This window comes from Oreochromis aureus, linkage group 14, assembly GCF_013358895.1.
Source record: "Oreochromis aureus strain Israel breed Guangdong linkage group 14, ZZ_aureus, whole genome shotgun sequence".
Taxonomy (NCBI): Eukaryota; Metazoa; Chordata; class Actinopteri; order Cichliformes; family Cichlidae; genus Oreochromis; species Oreochromis aureus.
In genome coordinates this window covers 14,225,561-14,247,876 of record NC_052955.1, presented here as the reverse complement: position 1 = coordinate 14,247,876, position 22,316 = coordinate 14,225,561, and the positions used below count along the sequence as shown (strand labels likewise).

At 39.7% G+C, this 22,316-nt stretch overlaps 1 protein-coding gene across 1 annotated transcript in view; it reads left to right on the top strand.

The window, feature by feature from the left end:
- The first annotated feature begins 4,793 nt into the window (after positions 1–4,793).
- The window catches only part of esamb (endothelial cell adhesion molecule b), a 60,880-nt gene continuing 43,357 nt past the window's right edge, over positions 4,794–22,316 (top strand). Inside the window, exon 1 of the mRNA XM_039598309.1 lies at positions 4,794–5,256. Within this exon, the coding sequence (XP_039454243.1) occupies positions 5,025–5,256 (232 nt within the window). The 5' untranslated portion in view covers positions 4,794–5,024. The remainder of the gene's footprint in view (positions 5,257–22,316) is intronic.

Here is a 22,316-nt window from a genome sequence, read left to right as displayed (position 1 = left end):
ATATCCAGTGAGTGGCAGTTCTTTGTGAAAAAATGTCTTGTGGATCAGAGATCAGTGGAAAATATCAATGAGTCACAATAGATTGGACAATAGAAACATGAAAATGATGAGTCTCACTTTCCGCCGCGACATTTAAATGATAAGGTCAAAAAGTGGGAGGCAGGATATTTATGCTTCTGCTCTACCACATTTTATAGTATTGTTATTATTACTATATTACATTTTTAATTTAAAAGCTAATTAATGTGCACAATAAAATTAACTGATCACTAATAGTAATAATACTCCAGTAATATATACAGCATTTCTACATGTTTGCATTAGGTAGCTGAATTATATTTGATGCTTATACTTTTGTTGTTAGGTGAGGTTTTATATGCCAGACTTCTATCTGAATTTTGGACTTTTCGCAGGCTTTATTGACAGTGACAGACTATGTATTAGCCTGGGAACAAGATCTATATTAAAGCTGAGATTTGATTTGCTCTGGTTGAAATGAAATAAAACCACCCACTCTTACTGACACAGCACTGTAATCTTAATAGACACCAAACCCTGTTAGAATGAAATATGATTAAACCAAAGATCAAAATAAAATCAACAACAGCACCTTCAGCCCACTGATTTCTGTTAAAAATACTTCATGGCATTAAAGTCTTCTTCTGTGAGTAGGATATAAAGTGAAGTTTCAGTGGTCAAAAACTGTGAATTAACAATAAAGTCACTAGGCGGAATCCCCACTGTGGCCTTTTCTAAGAGGACATGTTCTCAGCGTGCTCTCACGTGGATTTCCTCTGGGTGTTTGTCCACAGACATTCAGGTCAGGAGCTGAGACTAAAAACTGCCAACAGGTACAAATATGAGCGTGAAAGATTGTCTGTCAATCTGTATAAGCCCTGTGAGGGACTGCTGACCTGTCCATGCTTTTATTTTTTCCTGCAGCCAAAAAAGGTAGAGACGATGAGTAAACACACAGAGACGCTGCTCCTGTGTTCTGGGTGCTCTCCACTGGGTGGCACAAAAGACTCAGCTGCCCTGAACACTTTGTAGGAATCCAAGCAATCCATCATATAGTGTTTTACAGTCTCTGAGGAGAGCAAAGTGCAAAGATGTCCAGTCATGTTATCTAGAAATGTACAGTCAAGGCTAAGCCCTTTTTCTTCAACCTGGCAGCGAGATAGCAGCACCTCTGACAGTCTTAACAATGGACACATTGAGGGAAACTGTCGGGAGGAAATTTCCTCATATAGATAGCCACAGAAAGAGACACAAATCAACCATTGAAATATTTCTCGGACTAAACGCCAGCCAAGATTAGATTCTGTCAATTCAGGGTCTTTTGTGCAGCCATTTATCATGTGCACACACTGCATGGAAGCACAGGTGTGGGAGTCGTCCAACATTTTTGCTGAATTAAGGTCTAAAATGTATCTGACCCACTGGAAATGTTGCTCATTGGAGGGGAACTGTATGCTTTAACATGCAAGCTGTGCAGTTTCATATCAGTGCTTCTTTCACACCAGAATCAATTACTCACACATGACAGTTACATCGATTTTTTCTGACGCGTCCATGATTTCTACATCTTTCCCAGTCACTGACACATAACGTGAACATAAAAGTCTGCAGTTAATACTCAACTCAGGCTGGTGCAAAACCAGGGATGAATTGGTTTGTAAATATCTTAATATCGGAACTACTACACCAACAAAAATATTAACTTCAGTTGAATTAATCTCAATTCAATTAAATTTTATTTATATGCTGCCAAATCACAACAGCTGCCTCAAGGTGCAGTCAAAAACCCCAACAATCTTAGAGACCCCCTCACGACCCCTTATGAGCAACTCCTTTGGCGATAGCTGGAAGGAAAAACTCCCCTTAAACAGGAAGAAACTGCCAGCAGAACTAGCTTCAGGCAGTAGCAATAGGAGTAGGAGATTAATAATAACTAATGATTAAATACAGAGTTGTATGTAAATATAAACAGTGAGTGGAATAAAGGTGAAAGAAGAAGAAACACTCAGTGAATCATGGGATGAGGCCACCAACACATTTTAAATAGACTTCTGTGCCAGGCTGAATAGCACTGAATCATATTGTACATGTGTATTCTGTATGGATAAGATGGCACTCACAAAGGGTTTTCAGTAGATCCAACAGTAGAAGAAGAGGGAGGACAACAGGCTCTGCAATATGAGAAGCACATAAATAAATCAGGGGTGTAACTTCCTGTATGACAGCTGAAAAAAAAAAAAAAACCCAAAAAACACAAACATGTTTCAGCTTTTATGTGTTTGAATGAGCTGATCAAGCATGTTTACTGGTGAACCTTGGTGCATGCTAAGCTGATGGAATGAGATCATAGAGCTTAATATCATGTAATAAATCCATTATATTCCATTAAAAATGCAACACATTGACCCACCTGCATGAATATTTCACCTGGTAATGCATTTATTGTGAGAACAGCCTGGGTCTGTGACCACATTGCATTACTCCTGTAGAAGTGGCTGCAGACTCACCTGTGACACGCGATTCTGCTCTGAATTAGACCTTGTAATGCATCAAATAATGCATGATGAATGAGTGGGAATTACATTTAAATGGATCTGAGTAAAAGTTCCTGTGAGGACATGTTTTATTTTTTCAGTGTTACAAGACCAGGCGTGCCACCAGAACTTGTTAGAATTTACTTGCAACTGCTGTAATCAACATGTTTATATCAAATCAGTCTATGGCTAACGGGAAAAGTGTTGCTTGTAGTGAACTCACTCTTCTTCTCTGATGTAGCTTTACTGTTTAGGTTCACGCTCACTGCTGTATTAATCTGTTTTTAATGAAAGAGTTTTAAACCCCCACTATGCACCTGCAGGCACAGTGAACGGCTGTCAGATTAATATAGAGTAACTCCAAGTGAATTCACATCTGCTACATGTCTAAATAGGAAATAAATTTGTAGCAACCTAACCAGAGATAAAGCTGATTTACGCAGGCATTTTGTGGTAATTTTATGAATTACCCCTTCATACCATTGTGAAACATTGTTTGTAGTTGTTGGACTTCTGACCTCGCTGCAGAGATTTACCAGCATGTGTCAGGGTGTGTGAGGCCACGCTTCTGCAGTTTCGAGTGTGGCGAGGCACACGTCTGACCACACCTGTCAAATACAGACTTTAACTCAGACGGGGGGTCGTGAGGGCCATGCGGCTTGTGCAGTTTGTATCCTAATGTTTCTGCTTTTGCAACAGCGTGTCGGTTTTCTGCATCTTTATCCTGTGCAGAGAAAGTTTTCAGTCCATTTAGGGGGGAAACTGGATGAAACACATGCAGACAATCCCTCTTTCATTAAAGTTTGACATTTCTCGTTGCTTTTGCAAACCCACTTTTAAATCTTTTAACATACTGTTAAGGAAGAAAACATTACAGTTTATATGACCTTATTTTTTTAGGCTGGTTTGATTCTTTTCAGTCCAACATATTCCTTGAGTGTCATTGTGGCTTTTGGTGATATGAAAGAATAATACGCTGTATAGTTCATAAAATATGACTTGAGGCTTGATGTGGTGGTTTTCAGCTGTCACTGCACTCAAGATAAGATCCCTCAGTGGTGAGAGTGTGATCAGTTTCTTCAGTCATCGTCACACCAAGAATTTCTGAGGCTAGTAGTTAATTTAGTCTGGCTTGATATTCAGTGGGGTGAATTGTATGTTTGCACAGACACCCACCAGCCGTTTTTGATAGGTACACGTGTTCAGTGGCTCATTAATCCAAATATCTAATCAGCTAAATACATGGCAGCAACTCAGTGGAGTTAGGCATGTTCAGGATGACCTGAAGTTCAAAGCGAGCATCAGAATGGGAGGAAAATATGTGATTTAAGCAACTTTGAACATGACATAACCAGTAAGAATATCTTGTTTGACATCAGAGAATGACCAGACTGCTTCGAGTTGATAGGAAGGCAACAGTTTATTCAAATAACTACTTGTTACAGCCAAGGTGTAGACAAAAGCATCCCAGAATGCACAACATGCCAAACCTTGAAGCAGATGGGCTACTGCAACCCATCTTAGAACAGGAAACCTGAGGCTACAGTTCACTTGGGCTCAGCAAAATTAAACAACAAGACTGGAAAAATGTTTCCTTATATGATGAGTCTCAGTTCTAGCTGTAATATTCAGAGGACAGGCTCAGCATCATTTAAACACCTGAGTATTGTTGCTGACCATTTATGACTACAGTGTACCCATCCTCTGATAGATGCTTTCAGGAACACACCATTGTCATTTAGCCCGGATCATCTCAAACTGTTTTCTTGAACATGAAAATGAGTTCACTGTACTCAAATGGCCTCCACAGTCACCAGATCTCAGTCCAACAGAGCACCTCTGGGACGTGGTGGAACGGGAAACTCACATCGTGGATGTGGAGCTGAAAAATCTGCAGCATCTGTGTCAAAATGGACTAAAATCTCTGTCTCTAAAATCTGTGCTGTGAAGAATTAAGGCAGTTCTGGGTCCAACCTGGTACCAGTACCAGTGAGGTGCTGAAAGAAGGCTTAAACATACGCCACAGAATAATACAGTACCATAAAAATGAAGTGGTAAATACACGCAGCATTTTTTGGCATGTGGAGAATTTCTGAGAATTACTTCCAGTTACAACAGTTACAAAAAAGGTTATTATTTAGTTTCTACGCCCAGAGACTGTAAGGCGCAGCACTGATTGGTGTGCGTCCTAAGACGAGCTGCTTAAAGTTTGGAAACAGTGCGTAACCGTTGCTGACAGGGGGCGGCACCGAGCAGCTCCGGCAGGTGAAAAAAGCGCCTACAGTTTACTGTGGGATCAGGACAAAAAGGAGCGACACACTTCAGCACAGACGTGCGGCAGAAGTAATCCCTCCATAAAGCGGACTCAGCACAGCAGCAGAGAAACAGACGGAAGTGGAACAGTTTGAATGTTTTCTTCTCTCCTGACATCCGTGGAGCGCAGGAGCGGGGGAGACGCCGGTGCGCTCCGCGATGTCAGCCGCTGTTAATGATAGTGATGGGAAGAGGAGAGGGTGCTTCGCTTGCAGACGTCGCCTCGCATGTTTGTGTAACGGACAATTAATTGTTACCTGTGCCAAGGGAAGTGCGAAGAGTGTTTTGGTGCCAGCTTTAGAAAAGCTGCTGGAAGCAGCCGGTGGATGTGGCACCATGGGGATAAAGACAAGACTCCAAGCCATGCTGATGTTATTATGGATCATTCAAGGTAGGGTAATTAATCCACTCACGCTCCCTAAACCTCACAGCGTGTAAGTGATGACAACTATGAAGACAAAAACTATGTTTTTCTTCACTTTTATAAACATCGGAGGGCAAATAACCAACTTATTGCTGACAGAAGAATTTACTTTAATAATGAATTGTCAATGAATTAAGCAAAGAGTCAAACTCCACTGAATGAAAGACTTTTTTACTGAACATGCATGACCTCTATGGGATTCAAAGGCGTTTATTCATTGCTCAGATTCAGACTTATTGGCAGTAACAAACAGCGAATAACCTGCTTCAGTCCTAATTACGCGTCTTGGAAAGCTGAGACCACTTTCCCCCTCCTACCTGAAGTTAAATTTTGAATTTAGAAGCAGGGACTTTTCATTAAATATGTAATTTATATCGCTGTGGCTGCAACTGCTTATGTGCGTGTGTGTGTGTTTTTATACCAGAGGTTCCCTTTTAAGCACACAGCAGAGTACTCCTCATTTTAAGAGGGCATAATGTTGTTGCACGGTTGAATGCTCAGAAATGAATTTCAAGGAACTCAAACGTTGCTGCCTTTTTCTCTCCCCCCATCGTTATTGTCCCCTGTGAGGTTAAAAATAACATAAAAGCTTGAGTCTACCTGAAGGAGCAGGATGTCATTTTTGAAAATTCTAGTCAGAGAAATCCCAGCTGTCAAATTAAGAAGGCTTACCTAAGAATACTGGTCATACAGGTTTAATGTCCCGCACAGTTTGGCCCCAGTTACTGCTTTGTGTGCATACAGTTAATGCACAAACATTTAAATAAATCATAGATAGTGACTGACAGACTGAAGCATTGCAAATGTAAATGTTAATGCTGTTTGAACAGCAATTTGATGCAGACAAGTTTAAGTCATATTTAGCTCTTATCAGTTTGGACTGCAGTCATTTCATTTAGCTCTAAACCCAAGAGCCAAAACAAGCACACACACACACACACACACACACACACTGACGTGCTAAAATATTATTAATTTCCTTCTGTGAATACACACTCCAATACACCATCCAGGCTCTACTCCAAAACACCCTTTAGGTTTTTCTGACTTGGCCGATCTTATTCCTGTCAACCGTGCCGCTGCATCATTTCCTACCAGATGTTGGCTTTCTCCCAGTGTGGAAATCAGAGATTGTTACAGCTTGTCTCCTTTATGTCAGGATTTGTTTGGTTCAAACTGGGGGTTTTGGCTTAAAAGCAGCATCAGGAAAGACAATACTGGAACTTTATATCAATCTTAACTTACTTTCAGTGCTGTAATCGCTTAATAAAAACATCAGTGTTGTTCTCAAGCAGTTAGAGGACACCTGAGTTCAAATGTGTGTGGGCTTCTGCATCGGAGCTGCTGTAGCGTGACATCACGTCTGCCGCGCTTTGATTTGTGCAACTGCTTTTAATGGGATGAAATGAATGAATTCAGTTTGTGCCTCGCTGATGAGAGACTTCAACCGCTTCCTGTTCTGATGATCAAATAGCTTTTTGGATTTGATCGATGGATTCCTTTTTACGTCTTGGACAGCAGTTAAGCAGCCTGTCAAACCCGTCCTGCCTGTCAGGAAAACGTCTGCCCGTCCTGACTTTAGAAGAGCAGAGAAGACTCTGTTTGTATTGATGAAATGCAGCAGCTTTATTGGCCTTGCATGAGAAGACCCGTAGCTAATTGGTCACTAAACGCTTAAATAAATCTGTTAATATGCTTCCTTTGGGCACCCATTTTATTTTTGATGATTTGAAGCAGATTCTGAACAAACGTTTGTACCCATTAGCAGCAGTAAATCACATCTTGGTTGTACCATTCGGTGTATCCATGCAGAAATGCTCTACTCTTGCCCATTAGATATTTCAGATTTGCCTGAGGACCGTGACAAGGTGACTTGACGTGGCACCATCGCTCCCTTCTAATTCGAATGTCTTTCTCTTTGGTTTTGCTATTAAAATAAAGTCATGTCCTCAGCCGATTGTCTTCACTGATGTCTGGTTTATGATGAGAATGAAGCTACTTTGTCGTTGGTGTAAGCTGATGATTGCGAGCCAGTTATATCCCTTTTCAGAGACTAACTCCCAGAGCTTAGCGTAATTCTGATTATGTATTGCATGATTAACTAAACAAGAAATTAGTCAGTTGTGGTCCAGCTTGGAACAAACAGCATTCCCGGCAAGGCTGCTGCATGAGTATTAACTGTCAGTGCAAAGATTTGGAAGCCCTCAGAGACCACCGCAGAATGGCAAAGAAGTGTCTCAGTCTTCTTGATGTCAAAGTCAAAGCACTTGTAGATACCAGGGTGTTTGTGTCACTCCCAGCAGGAAACTCATATGAAAGTGAAGACTTCAAGAACTGTTGAGCTTATTCATTTAACATGTCAATTATCTTATGAACAAAATGCAGTCGTGTTTGGTTCTTTTTAAGCAGTTCAGACAGCCAAAGCATCACATACACATAAAATTGTTGTTGTTGGTTCATCATTGCAGGAAAAATGTAAGCCCAATATCCCCTCACAGTTTACCACACTGTAGAAGCAGGAAATAAACACTATGCAAGAATGGGACCACATCAGGCATTTAGTCAGTACCACAATACCAGTCGAGTTACACAATTGTTGATGCCTAGTTTGATACCATGCAGACTGATACACAGATTTCCGAATGTGTGCAAATAATCTCAGACTAAGTTATAAACACAGACAGATTGCCAGCTCTTTGGAGTCTGTGCCGATAGCACAACTCGCCTGCAACGCTACTCTTTATAGTAAGACACTCAACTCAGCTGGTTGCATTTGGTTTTCCTAAATAAAGGCACGGTTGCTGAGTGTCTATGTCCTTTAGCAACATCACTATTGTGGAAGTTCCATTTAGATTCAGAATGGTAAGTAGTTACTGTGAATTTCTGTGTAAACAGCAGCAAATGTGTGATTTTTCCCCAATTTTTTACAGTTAGTTGCTGTATTATTATAAACAGATTGCCTGAAATTGCCTGCTTGACCCCATTCAGTCAGACTGTTTGTAGACATGATATGATAGCAGTCACTCTAAACACAACAACTGTGAGTTGCAGTCATCAAAGAAACCATTTCAAAAGATTAAAAGTTCATACCACATGGTCACAATGATTTTGGTCGTGCTGCAGATCAAAATCATATTATTCAAGTAGAATCATTTTTATTGCCGGTACTACTGAAATGTTTGTAAGGAAGGTATGTCGTCCACAGCCTGTGGCCACCATGTTGAAGGCCCAAACTATCAAACAGGAAATGGGGGATTCCAATGTTTTTTTATAAAGGGGGATTTTGGAGTGTGCCAAAAACAGATGGGAGATTAGCACTGTTTGCAGTAGTTTTCAAATCTCTTTTAAACATCGTGAGTAAACTTGATTTTGTCTTTCTGCTTAGAAACCCTATCAATGGAAAGCAATGGATACAACGTGTTTCAAAAGGCTTTTACTTTGAAGATGAACAGTGTTCAGTTTGTGTTGCACTTTCCACAGTTTTGCTACAGCTGTGAGAGTGGCTGGACTGGACAGTGTTTGTAGACTTGCAGTCAAACTATGTCAGCAGCAATATGCTAGCGACGAAAGAAATCACAAGGTTTTTGCCATCTGGTTGGGAAAGATCTTTTTCCCTAGTGACAGGTGTTTGCCAGCAGGTCACGGACCAGCCTGTAGCCCTGTGTGATTGGATTTTTAGCAATTATTTTTCTTGCAACTGCCATCAAACTCCAGCAACCACTTGCAATCAGTCTGGCAGTACTAATTTTACCCTTAGAGCCGGTAGTTTTCACATGGTCAGATGGTCATAGATCAGTGTCCAGACATGTGCGGCAGGCGCCTTATTCACTTTACTCTACATTGTCTTTACAATTGTCACACATCCAAAATGGCAGACAAGTTAATGCCACGTGGATAGTAGTCATGTGTCTGCAAAATCTCACTGCGCCACAAAAGATCATTCCTGCCTCCGAGTGTGCTTCTTCCATCACAGCCTCTTTTAGAAATACACTGTGTTCCAAAGAGATATGCTGAGCAATGGCATTTACTCCTTACCTCATTCATAATGTTGTTTAGCATTTAAAAATCAATGCCATGTTAGGAGAATTAAAAACTTGGTTTTCATTAGAAGGGGTCTTTTAATTGTGTGAGTTTCTTTTTTTAATTGGAAATTGCTTTTTTTCCAGGATTTTTGCTGGAAACATTACATTTGAATGCTTTTGCAATCATTCCTCGTCGTCAGCTCCTCAGAAAACATCCTGATGCCGTGCATCTTCGGAGCCGCTTCATTGAACCGAATTGATCTTTTCTGGCTCAAACTGGTAAATTGGCACCAGTTTCATGCACAGTTACATTTGTTAGGCTGACACATACCTTAGTGTGGGCGTTGGATGAGGAAGCCTAATTGACCAGAGTCCACTCTGTATAGCACAAACTCACAGAAAGACCCCTGCAGAGGGGAGAGACACTGATTGGAGTCAGAAGGAGCCAAAGCTACCTAAAGAATTCTCTCATGTAAAACTAGGTCAAATTAATTGGCTCACGCTTGCCAAACAATAAAGAGGACAGTGGTGAGCAGTGTTTTATGTTGCTGCACACAACAGCTGCTGCATGTTGGACTTCATACCGACATGGATCTATCAAAACATCCAAGTTCCCTGTGTCGACAGTTGCAGTAGTGGAGGTTGACAGGTGTTGATTGGAGCTTTGCGTGCTGGATCACTGAGCTAATGTGACTTTGAGGCAGGTCATCAAAGCAGTCTGAATTTGCTTTGAGTTAACCATGATGGATGTGGAACTTTGAAAACACTGATGCGGTACAGATTTTTGCACCCGGTAACAGACCAGAAAGTCTCATCCTGGTGCAAAAATAGTTGTTTATATAATGCTTGCAGTGGTTTCTTACAGTTTGCTGGTTGTTTTTGCCATGCACATTTTGCTGATAATGAAACACATTTAATCAGAAAGTCACGTTAACCATTATGCTCACAAACTAATCAGCATTTTGCTTGCTGAATGACTTGCTTTGATGAAATACAGTGAGCATTACATTTCCACAGCACCCACATCAGTAACGCTCAGCATTGTGCTGCTACATTTTACAACCTTTAAGGCAGTAACCTCAACGCTGAAGAGTGGAAAAATACCTACATTCAGGAGCTCAGTTTTCAATCTTTGACTTTAACAGATATTTTATGTTTTTCAAATTCACAAACTAAAAAAGCATCTATGTTAGATCCTTGAAAGTGAATGACTTGACCAAAATTTCATTGATGATATTTGGGATATGGGGTTTTAACTGACTGCATTTGGTGATCAAAAATGAGTTATTGCAATATAAAGCCCAGTTTTTCATCGTTTCACACTATCGTCTGTTACAGTCAAAAATTAACAGTAACGCGATATTTTTCATCGCATTGATGTCACCGTAGTGCTACATTTTTACAACCTTTAAAGGCAGTAACCTCAACGTTGTGAAGAGTGGACAAATACTTTCACATTCAGCTGAAGCTCAGTTTTCAATCTGAAATTGACTCAAAACAAACGAGATATTTTATGAGGGGCACCTCTGTTGGATATGGTTTGTTAAGAAAAGTCTTCACGGACAGAAAACTGTACTCTGCAAATTATGCAGGAAACCGGTCCCCACCTCAGACTCAAACACGGCAAACTCTTCTACCACAACAAAAAATTATGGAGAGATTACGGATGAGATCCCTTGAAAGTGAAAAGACTGATAAATAGGCAAAGAAAATGAGGACGTTAAAATCTCATGTTTAAAAATGTACCATTCATGCATCAGTCAAAACACTCGACTCAGGTACAACGCCAAGCTGAAAACACTTCACGCAAGTCGAGTTGCCTGAGATTCACAGAATTTACAGAAAATGTAAAATTTTTTGATACATATCGTTGTCGGGACCATAAATGTCTTATATTGGGATATGAGGTTTTGGTCATATCGCACAGCCCCATAGTTATTTATTTACTCGCTCGTCCTCTGTGTGACTGCTCGCATTAGCTGGTAGTTTGTGGGATTTTAAACACGTTTCTGTCCATCTCGTGGGCAGACGGTGGAACATCAGCACTCATAACATAGCTGAAGGGTGTTTCTCCCATCTCTTTTGGGGACTGGCATGTACAGTACAGTTTTATAGTCCACATTAGACTTTATGTAGCCATCCATACTACAGAGGTAACCCCTCATTTAGGAACAAGCGCCTTGATTTGTCTTTACTGATCCTTCTGTTATTCAGAGCTTCCTAGTTTTGTCTCACCTCTACTCACTGAGCTGATATTCACATGTGTGCCTGCATCCATGTGTTGGTGCATAAGATTGCGCACCGTCACCAAGCGATGAAAAAATATTGCAGTAAACAGTGTATTTTGCAACACCCTGAAATAAAGGATAGAGCATGAACGACAGAGATGAAAAGGTTTTCATTTCATCATCTTTTATATATCGTCATATTGCACAGCTCTAATTCAAACAGAATATGTAAAGCACATTAAGATACCAGTTCTACAGCAACAGTAAATCTTTGCTTTGTAATAAGAGCGCATACACAGCAAGACCTTTTGTTTCTTTTGTGTCATTACTCGCGTCCGTGCCCGGAGAGGTCAGAGCTGTCTTTGCAGCATGAGGGAGTCCTAAAAAATATTAAGGAAGGAGTGTTAATATTGTGTGTTTGTGTAGTTGTGTAGACAGTGAGGCAAAAAAGAAGCACAGAGAGATCTAATGGTAAAGCTTTACAGGTGTGCTTGCCGTCCATGGTCCATTTTTAAGAGACTAATGATGTTTCCACTGGTGACCAGTCTGGTTCATCCACCAGGGGAGATGAGACTTGCAGGACTCATTTCAGTCTCACCACTTTGCCAATTATATCGTCACTTTGGTCTTTGGTCTCACCTCAGGCGCGTCACAGCTTCTGAATCACAGTTCTGCAGAGTAAAAAACATCCAAATGAGGTGCATTGCGTTTGTACTAGCCGTTGGTTTCCCTGCAGATCGTAGGCCATAAATGATGTATCTTGGAGGAGTGTGTCATTTACACCCCAGGCGTAGGCGAAGGTCGTGATGATTCAGACCAGGTGCACCCTGGGTAAACCACACACACTAATGAGGTATATTTTCTCTTTAAATAAGACTTTTGCTCCGAGTGTGAACACATGCACAATACAAAGCTGTTATGCATTGTGTGCTGTGACATTTGATTTGCCAAAGGGCCGTCTATGTTGAGGTTTAAGACAAAGCAAGCAATTAATGCTACTGTTCATAGCTTGAGAAAGCTGCCTTAAGCTACTGGAATTAATTTCCAGGCAGTTTCTGCGATTCAACACAAACACTGAAAGGATTTTAAAACGTTATTGTCTGTATCTTCTTTTAACCATTTGAACATTAAAAAAAACTTTTTAACTTCTTCAGCATTTTAAAATCTTTGCTTTTATTAAAAGATTGATTTTTTTATCTTTAAAACCGCTCGTTTGTTAAGAAATGATACCTTTTTTTCTGTTGACTTGGTAGTGGAGGTAGGAAATGGCCTGTCTGATGGCAGGAGATGAGTTTTGCACTAAGATGCTTGAAGATTATAGTCCGGTTTGGCTATTATAGTAAAGCAAAATTAAACTGGATGTTTCTGGTGTCGGTAATACGTTAGCTTTAAAATTGTGGTGACAGCCCTGTAAAACTGCTGTGTGGTCTGTGTGAAAGCAGCAGGGTTTTTGTCTGAGGAGAGCGTCCTTTGCGCCTTTCTGTTGTTGCTCGATCGTCTCGGCAGATGGAGGGGAAGTTTGTTGTGGCCAGATTAACGCTGTCATCTGGTTTGAGGTGTAACCTGGCATTGCACCCTACGGGCGTGGCTATGTGAGGCTAAAGAAGGTTCCAGAGGTCAATCCCACCATAGCAAGGCAACTCACAGGCTGCCGTTATTCTGCCTTACAAATTAAACCTGCATTACGCTGCGCCTCTGTAATGTTACGCTTGTTCATGTAATGCGCTCTTGAAGGAAAGCTTTCCTCTTTTTCACTGAAAAGTGTGATGTTTAGTGTGTGTGGGATTTTGTAGCATCACCATAAGGTTAAACATATGTGGTTTAGTGTGTAAATGGAGTGCACTGTATAACAGAAACGTGTGTAACCCTGAGCGGGCTTCCTTCTAGCAGCACAGTGCTGGTAGATTTGAGCCTCAATCCCAGCAGTAGTGAGGGTAGTCATCGTTTTAGTAACACAACAAAATTTAACAGACATTCATACAACAGAAGTCAGATAGGTGCATTAAGTGCGTTTTAAACTTTTGGAGGTTTTTAACATTACACAGCAGCTGAAAGTGTGCTGCTCCTGTAAAATCATGCATGCAGGATATGCCCATGGTACTCCAATGTTCTCTTATTACTTATTTGCAAAGGTCAGGATGATCAAAGTTAAAGCAGAAATTACGTATAAAAAGGAGACGTGTCAGTCAGATAGTCATGAGTAAAAATTTATAGAAGTCTGTCTGTGTGTGTAGATTTTGGGCAGCAAGCTCCATGCTGTGGTTCCAGGTTTGTATTTTCAAAAAAATATCTCACACACTCTGACCTGAACAGCCTGCTGGTTTGTACGCTGAACCATCTGAGCAGTCTGTCACCTTCCAATATTGAAAATCACTGACAAGATAAATCGCTGCCTGACGATGTACCTGCATGTGTCAATCACAGATGTTCCCTGCACTGCGAACAGCTGTGAGCATGATAGAGTGCAGTTATATACTACAGATAACAGACGGTCACACACACAGACACACACAGCAGAAGGCAAAGTGATGTTAACCGAGAACACTTCATATGCAGAAAGCGCTCTAGAGTTTTGTTTACACCGCAGAGGAAGACAGTTAACCTGTTCAACCACCTGAAAACACACAACAAACTGGAGTATCATGATCAGTGGTTGGTCATGGGAATTGTCAAACTTTAGCTCTAACATCTCCAAAGTGAGGCTGTGCAGCACATCTGCAAATCCATCAGGCTCACAAAGATGCTGAAATCACCAATGAAGGTGCATTACATCTGGCATTGCTTTACAAGTGTCCAATAAACAGTAAAAGTAATAAAGACTTCTGGAAAATTGTCAATTTATTGGACAAAACATGTGTTATCCCCTTACAATGGTGTCTATTCTTGTGCCGTGTGCATACACTGCAAAGGAAATAGAGAGGGATCCCACAGCTGCCGAGTACTTTGCTTTGAGTTTTATTCATATTCGTCATACAGGTACAATTAATGTAATAAAAGGACTTTTAAAGGATGCATTTATCTGCAAAAATGCTAAAATATCAAGGAATGAAGAAGAGTGTAAAAATGAAAGCAGTGCCATGTGTATTTTATTTTGTGAAAAGTTTTGGTCAAATATTATATTTATATTTTTCTGAAGAATCATGATAAATAATTGTTAACTCAGTGTTGATTAAAGTGATTATGATCATCATTTTGGCCATAATCACGCACCGATAGAGCAGCTTCCTGTTCATATTATATAGTGATTGGCCTGTGGTCCCAGAATCCTCTTTGTACTTTAAATATTAAGTGCTGGGCAGCTGATTTGAATGTTAAATCCACTTTAGTTTCCACTTTGCACTGAGGCTCTTTGCCTCACTTCCAAAGCTCAAATGTTCACCAACTATTGGATTGTTAACCCTCTAACAAGGAACGTGAGCAGAGTTAATCCGTTGTGAGACAGGTTAGTTTTACCCTGTTGTTGCAATAGTATTCCTACTTAGTACAGCAGGAAGTGTGTTTTGTTTATGATTTTTACCAGAAATCGGCAGCCTTATATTACTACAAAGAAAACAAAAATAAATCTACACAAAATAAACTAATAACTAAAAATACTCATTTGAAAAATATCAGCATACACAGTGTTTTAGTTTTAAGATCATGGTCCTTCACCTGCTCTCTGTGTATGTTAGAGTGAATCCTCGTAAAACAGGCGTTGTTGTTTCCATAAATCCTCTCTTTGCTTTCTAGCCCTCAAGTGTTTAATGCAGCTCTAACATCAATTTAGGTTGTGGATCAAATTTTCACTGTGTTTTGTCCTTCCGGGGATGGTGAAGCAATTGCCATTAGAATTAGTACCTCAGGCTGGTGACGCTCAAAATAGGAACAACCTAGCAAGCAGAATATAAAGCCAAACAGTAGATTATAATCTCAGTGATCTGTCAAACCCTAGAATAATTGGCTCTTTGGGATGACTGAGAATTGAAGTCAGAGGCAGCGTAATGACTTTACTTGAAGTAACACTCCTGTCTATAAGCCTCGCTAGGTTTCATTAGTGTGATCAGGAAGGTTTGATAAGAGGGATTTCTCCTCGGCACCATCAGGAGGGTCTGTAAGACTGACCAGAAGAGATTCCTTATTACAGCATGACATAAGTAATCTTTATTCTGCTCCAGGGGAAAAACACTGCTTGTTAATTTTCACCGTTAGTGAGGAGCAGACCTGCGGTGCACTTATTTCTGTTGTCGACATTTAGCTCAAATGAAAAAGGATTTGCATTCGGCGTCAAACTGCTGCAGTTAATAGAAGTTCAGTGAATTGAAACGTTACTTTGCTTGGACTTCCCTCCCAGTTAAGGCTGTTGTTAGTGAGTCTAGGTCAAGATTCAAGGGAATAGATTCTCCTCAGCAGGAAAAGTATTTTAATTGAACCCCCCCCCTTTTTTTTGTAAATGTCAGCCATGCTCACAGCAGCCATATCAGTATTAATTTCTGAGTCAATTATCTGCTGTTGTTCAGTGGATGGTGCTTGGTGTGTTCTGTGGGACTATCTGGGGACACACAGTGTTTCAGCTCTTTTACTAGTGATTTGTGCCACAGCTCTGCTGCTTATTCATTGATAAAGAATGCAGAGTAAGAAGCTTTTGATGGTTGATGCGTCAGTACGGTATGTAACCCAGTCAATAAACTACTCATATACAATTATGTAAGGTCAAATAATGTTATATGGGTGTTTCAGGACAACATACGTAACAAGAAGAATGTACTCTACTACTACTGGTGGTGCATCATTGCACACAACTGAATCATTCCCTTTTTTGCAAGCCTTCAATACACAAATAACCTATCCTAATTTGATATATGCAAGATATGCACTTTTTTCCAGAAACTTTCTTTCAGTAATGTTTATTAGCTTATAAAGAGAACAGGAGGTTTCTTTCAACATGTCTGACGGTTGCCTCGAAGCTCTGAAGCACTGGCAGCTGTCCCTAGAGGCTAAGCCATCACACAATGGCTTTTGTGTCCCCAGGTTGTTCTGTTTGAACTGTAGTCTCACACTGAACATCTTTTACAGAAAACTTCAGGACTGCACCTCACATGTACCCCTGATGTATTCCAATATGCGTCTCTTTGAAGGTTTAAGATCATATTGAGTCACATTTACCCTGAAGTGGATCCTGAATGCCCACTGAAGTTAAATCAGCTGCTTTGAGGCTTAACTTAACGCCGACACAGTTTTAACGATTAAGATTTTGCATTTATTGCCTAATGAGAATTTTTCAATTAAAAGAAGTTTGAAACTAGAACATTATAAATCACTAATAAAAACATTTCAGTTCAGTATCAGCTTTGTAGCTGTTCTGAAATAGTCATGCAAGTGTGAAACGTAGGATAATATCAAGCAGGCCTAAAATTACACTAGCCTAAAAACATGACCTGCTTTGTTTAGCTCTCTCCTGTGACTCTGTCAGCAAAGTGGCAGCAGGCAGTCATGCATTAAATTACATATATTAGAATCTATAGAGTCTAACCTGTATAGATTTTTTTTCAGAGGGGGAATTTACTCATTTCTATTTCAAGCCCAGGGGTTGGTTGGTCTTCTAAATTGATCTGGCGAACACAGCTGCTTCTAAGAAACCTGCTCCAACCTGATAAGCCCAGTAACCATGGCACCTTTACCGGCATAGCTTAGACATCAAATATGCTTCATTTCAGATGGGAAGCTGAAGTCATGAACTTCCTCAGGTATCGAGTCTGCCCCCAGAAAGGTAGAAATGATTCTGACACCTGTGAGACACAGGAGAAATTTTTCAGCCCCGAGAACTGCCCTCCAGTGTGTTCAGTAGCTGCAGCTGCAGAACAGAAACAACCACATTCGCTGTCCATTCGTAGTCTTTTTTACTGCTTTTGAATCTCCATTAAGAGAAGCATAAGATAAATATAATCTATCCTTTGGAGCCTTTGATGATTTAAAAAAATCTCTTTAAAAGAGCACGTTGTGTTACAAAGCCTGACAGTGACTAGTGACATTTTCAAACCAACCAGATCCATTCACACTAAAACAGCCCAGGAGCTGAACTGAGTAATTTCGAATGAGTACGCTGGGAGCCTTCAGCAGTCCAGAAGAAAATCTCCATCAAATAAAATGAAATAATAGTAGTGGTTAGAGCCTGACCTTAATAACCCAATAAACTATCAAATGTGTGCAGGGTGTAAATAGACATAGGTGGGATTTCATCATAGGCAAACAGTAGGTGACAATATTTGTTTCATAGACATTTCAGGCACTGTTTAATTATTTATTGGTGAACATGCACACAAGCAGGCTCACTGAATCCAAACACTATTATAGAGGTGTGCAGGTTCAGTTTGATGTGCATTTACAACTTCCTGCCTTCATCTGTGTGTTGACCCGCTCTGCTGCAATGATTAATCAATTCAGCTGTAGTAAAGGGAAAATCATCTCTAACTATGCTCGCCCCATGTACTGAGGGATCGATTCCACTCCAGCCCATGTGCTACACGTCTTTTCCCCGCGCTCTCTTTGGCTGCCTTGGATGTTCATCAGTCACTTCATTTTTCAAGCAGAAATGTTTCGTGACTTGCTTTATGTGAGTGCTACTTAAATGTTTGGACAAAGACATCTGATCATAGATATGATCTGAAGTTATTCTGAAATAGCAGGATACTTGGTAGATTGATAAAAGCTGAAACCAATCCTTAGTACAAAATACCAATAAATTAACTTACAGTGGTTGAACCAAATTGAAGAAAGCTAAAGAAATGTAAAAACTAAAGGACTCAAAGGCAAGTTCGGACTCCTCTGTAGTCCTGTCCCATTAGTCTGTTGCACAGTATCAAATAACTTATAATAATGAAAAATATTAAAATATCAGTTTTATTTGTTCCTGTATGTCCACAATTTGGAAAATTAAGCTGGCTTAATTGCCTATGAAAAGCTAATTTTTCCTTTTCTTAGGTGTCACGTGTGCTCTTTGTTATGAGGTTGTGTGTGTGTGTGTGTGTGTGTGTGTGTGTGTGTTTGTGTTTGTCTTAGAGTTTTTAAGATTTCTGCAGCATTAGAGTAATCCAGTGATTATATTCAGTACTTCTGCTGCTACACTGCAAAAAGTGACTGCGAACAGTTGGGTCGGAAAACTTCCTTTTCTAAATTGTAAACAAATACACCATAAACAGCATTTATGCTGCTCCTAAAGTGCATCACAGAGGCTGTAGCATCACCGTTTTGAAAGTGACCAATCAGACTGGGCCCTTTCTTTGGGCTCGACCCCCAAACTTTTAAAAGCCGATTGATTCGAGCGAGTAGAATTGACCTCCGAGAGCAGAGCTGCGTGGCTGTTTTGTGCACTTTGCTGCTGAGTTCTGCGTGCGCAGGTTGTTGAACTTAGAATTTAATTGCATGAGTGGCAACGAATACCAACAACTGTGAAATTTAATTATTTCCTCATGATTATGTTTCATCTTGTGCACTGTTTTTGGCATGAACATAATAATGCTATAGTTGAGATTATAAGCACTTACTCATACAAACTGCTTATTGCTGACATACCATTAGACCTGAACACTTTTTTACTATGATAACCCCAAAACTCTCTTGTAAAATGTTTTTGTAAATATAGCTGTCATGGCTTTTATTGTACTTACAGCTTATTGAAAATAAGCCTTCAAACTAAAGAAGATAAAAGGTTATTTTCCGCTTCTGTTTTTAGCTCTTTGGCTTTGTGCTATTAGAGAGGCGTCACCTTGAAACGCACACCCTCTTTTTGTATCGTTTAAAGATGACTGAAAACAAAGCAGGGATTAACAGATCCTTTTAAGAGCTTGTGAGAATAATTGTGAGCCGCTACAAATAATTTCCTCACAGAGATGCATTTATATTCTATATTCAGGCAAAAAAAGTAATTTATTAGCTCTAAAATAACACTGCTCTGTTTTCACACAGCTTTGACTCATATGCAATTTGTGATAAATCAATGGTGCCAGCCGAAACATTTCCTGGTTTTGTGGCATTTACGGCTTTATTTCATTATTCATCTGTTCCTCCCCGCACTGAAAAGTGACTAATTACCCAAAAGACGAACAAAATACGGACAGAGGTCCTGCTGGAGTTTTCTTTGAAATCTTCTAGTGGAGATGACCGCCGTGCATTTTGATCTTCTAATCAGCGCACTTGTACATCTTCACTGCCTCCAAATGAGAACATTAGTGTGACGGCTGCAGTCAGAGAAGTAGAGCTGCAGCATTAAAGGACATTCAGCTTTCAAAGCGTTTCTGTGTTAAAGACATGGAACTTAAATAGAAAGTTGTGGAACGTAATATTTTGTAGTTAAACTTTTTTATCATTTTGTTCACTTATTGTCATATAAACTGCGACAGGATCAACATGGAAACCCACTGGATGACTTTTGCTATGGGGGAAGACAGTCAATATATCTGCTGGGTCAAGAGTTCATCGTTATTTACTGACTCAGATATATATATATTTTTTAATACGTAATAAAAGGCTAAATAATTTGTTACATTCCCAGCCTAGGGGTAACCTAGACATATCATGAAGCCTCTGCTCTAAGCAAGGAAGGGTTAGCAACACAAGACTAACAAAAAAAAAAAGTTCCTAGTGTTCCCTGCTGTTCCCTAACCAAAATAAAAGGTAAACAAAAGACAGTACACTAACCTATGCTCCTATCCAGCAAAGAAGAGGAAAACGGTTACATCAGAACTAACTCTTTATTACCTGCTGCAGCTCTCAATACATACAGTGGATAATTATTCACAATTTCTATTTACTAGACTACCTCACGTTCATTCAAAATCATCCTGCATCTCCTTCTTTTGCTTTCCATCCATCTGTTTTCTTAACCCCTTACCCAAATAAGGATTGTGATGGAAATCATAAACAAACTGGCTCCAAAGTGTCTTTTTATATTATTTAGTCAAGACAGAATAAGGTCTGTGAGTGTCTGATGATCTGATGACAAAGAAATGGAAACTCTTAACCTTTAAAACATGCTTATCACATTTACAGCATGTCTGCAGTTCATCAGTGATAAAAGTAGGTCTAGTAAAGCATACCACAGAAGCTATAAATCAGATTCTTCTCCCTAAAAGCTCACACAGAATTTGCAGCTGTGAAAAAGGTTTAGCTGCAAATTCCTGTGTACTGATAAAGAGGGTTGATACACATGTCAGATAACGGTTACACAAACAACAAAGGAGACTGCTACATATAAGCAAATTATATGTGTGGACCATTCTACAATGATGATGCAGCAGAGGCACTAGCTGTTTTTGTCATCATTTCCTGTGTGTGCTCGTTTTTGTTTTGTCTTTTTTAGCAATTTCATTTAAGTAAAAGTGTGACTATCCAGTTTCTCTGCATTCATAAATTGTATGAATATGATAGTGAAAAGAATTTGCTCTGATTTAACAAATGTATGTTCTTGTTTGCTTTTACTTTATGCAATGGAGACCTTAGAACTATCCAAAATATAAAATATATCACTCTAATGCTGTTTGTTCTGTTGGCATTGCAGTATGTGCTTATTTTATTTGACTTTCATTATTTAATAAGCCTCAAAGTATGGCTTGGAAGAAAGCAGTAAAACAACTGTGTACTTTCTTCAGAGATAGTATGCATGTACCTTACCATACCATAGTCAGTAACTGAAACACAAGTAAGCAGTGTCGACCCCTTGGGAAAAAAAGAAGCAGTCGAAAGTACCTTAGTTATCTCTTAGAGAAGCTAATGTGAAGAATGCAGCTACATAGTTAGCTACTATAGAGATCGACAGACCACGTGACTTTCGCGCATTGCATTGTAGGTACGAGTGGCAGCAAAATCATAACACTGCATCGAGTGCTAGCATTTCCAGCACCGGTAATCATTAATTCTGCGGTTTTAATCCCTACTTGCATTTTATTTGCCCCCAAAACAGTTATGTACAAGACGAAAGAGAACACGGCAGGTCTGTACAAAGACAGACTTGACGAAAAGGCAAAAAAAAGGTATGAGGAAAAAAAGTAGAGTGGAGTAAAGACGTTAGCATGCTGCCCAACTTTCATCACACTCATATTTGTAATTATATGGTCCTAAATGTGAGTGCATACACTCAAAAATGTGTAGTAACTTCAGATCCCTGCAACAAGCCCAGGTCCAGTTTACTTTGGTGTATCTATTGATTTGGACTATTTCATTTTACAGCTGTCGTTAAAATTTTTCCTTTATCTCCTGTACAGGCAAACGCAATCTATCTGTCATTTTCAGGTTGTAGTATTACACAACATTTTCAGATACAATAGAAATAAAATAAGTGTTTCATAATTCATTAAATTTTTTGTCTTTATTTATAACAGGCATTATTGTTTCATTTTATTATAGAATCTTACAAGAAAGAAGCAAAAATGTATTCCATTATGCTTTATTTGCTGCTTCAGGGAAAAACAAATCAACACTGCAAGAAAACCCAACAAAAAACATTTTAAAACAACATACTGGAAAACAGTTATTCATCACTTGATTGCTTCAATACAACACTTGGGCACATATATGCGGGACTTTTCGTGGCTGTTTTGATCTTGCTCTCTCTCTTAACCGATCAAATCTTGCTGTGGTACCAGCTTTAAACTCGGTATGACTCTCAATTTTTCTTCCACGAAGGAATCCGATAAAAACCGATCTCTTTACCCGTCGGCTTCCCGTGGCTGTCATGCGACCGGCTATGGCAGTTAATAATACAACAGCTTCTTGCCAATCTTTGTGTCTCTGTTTATCTCTGTGT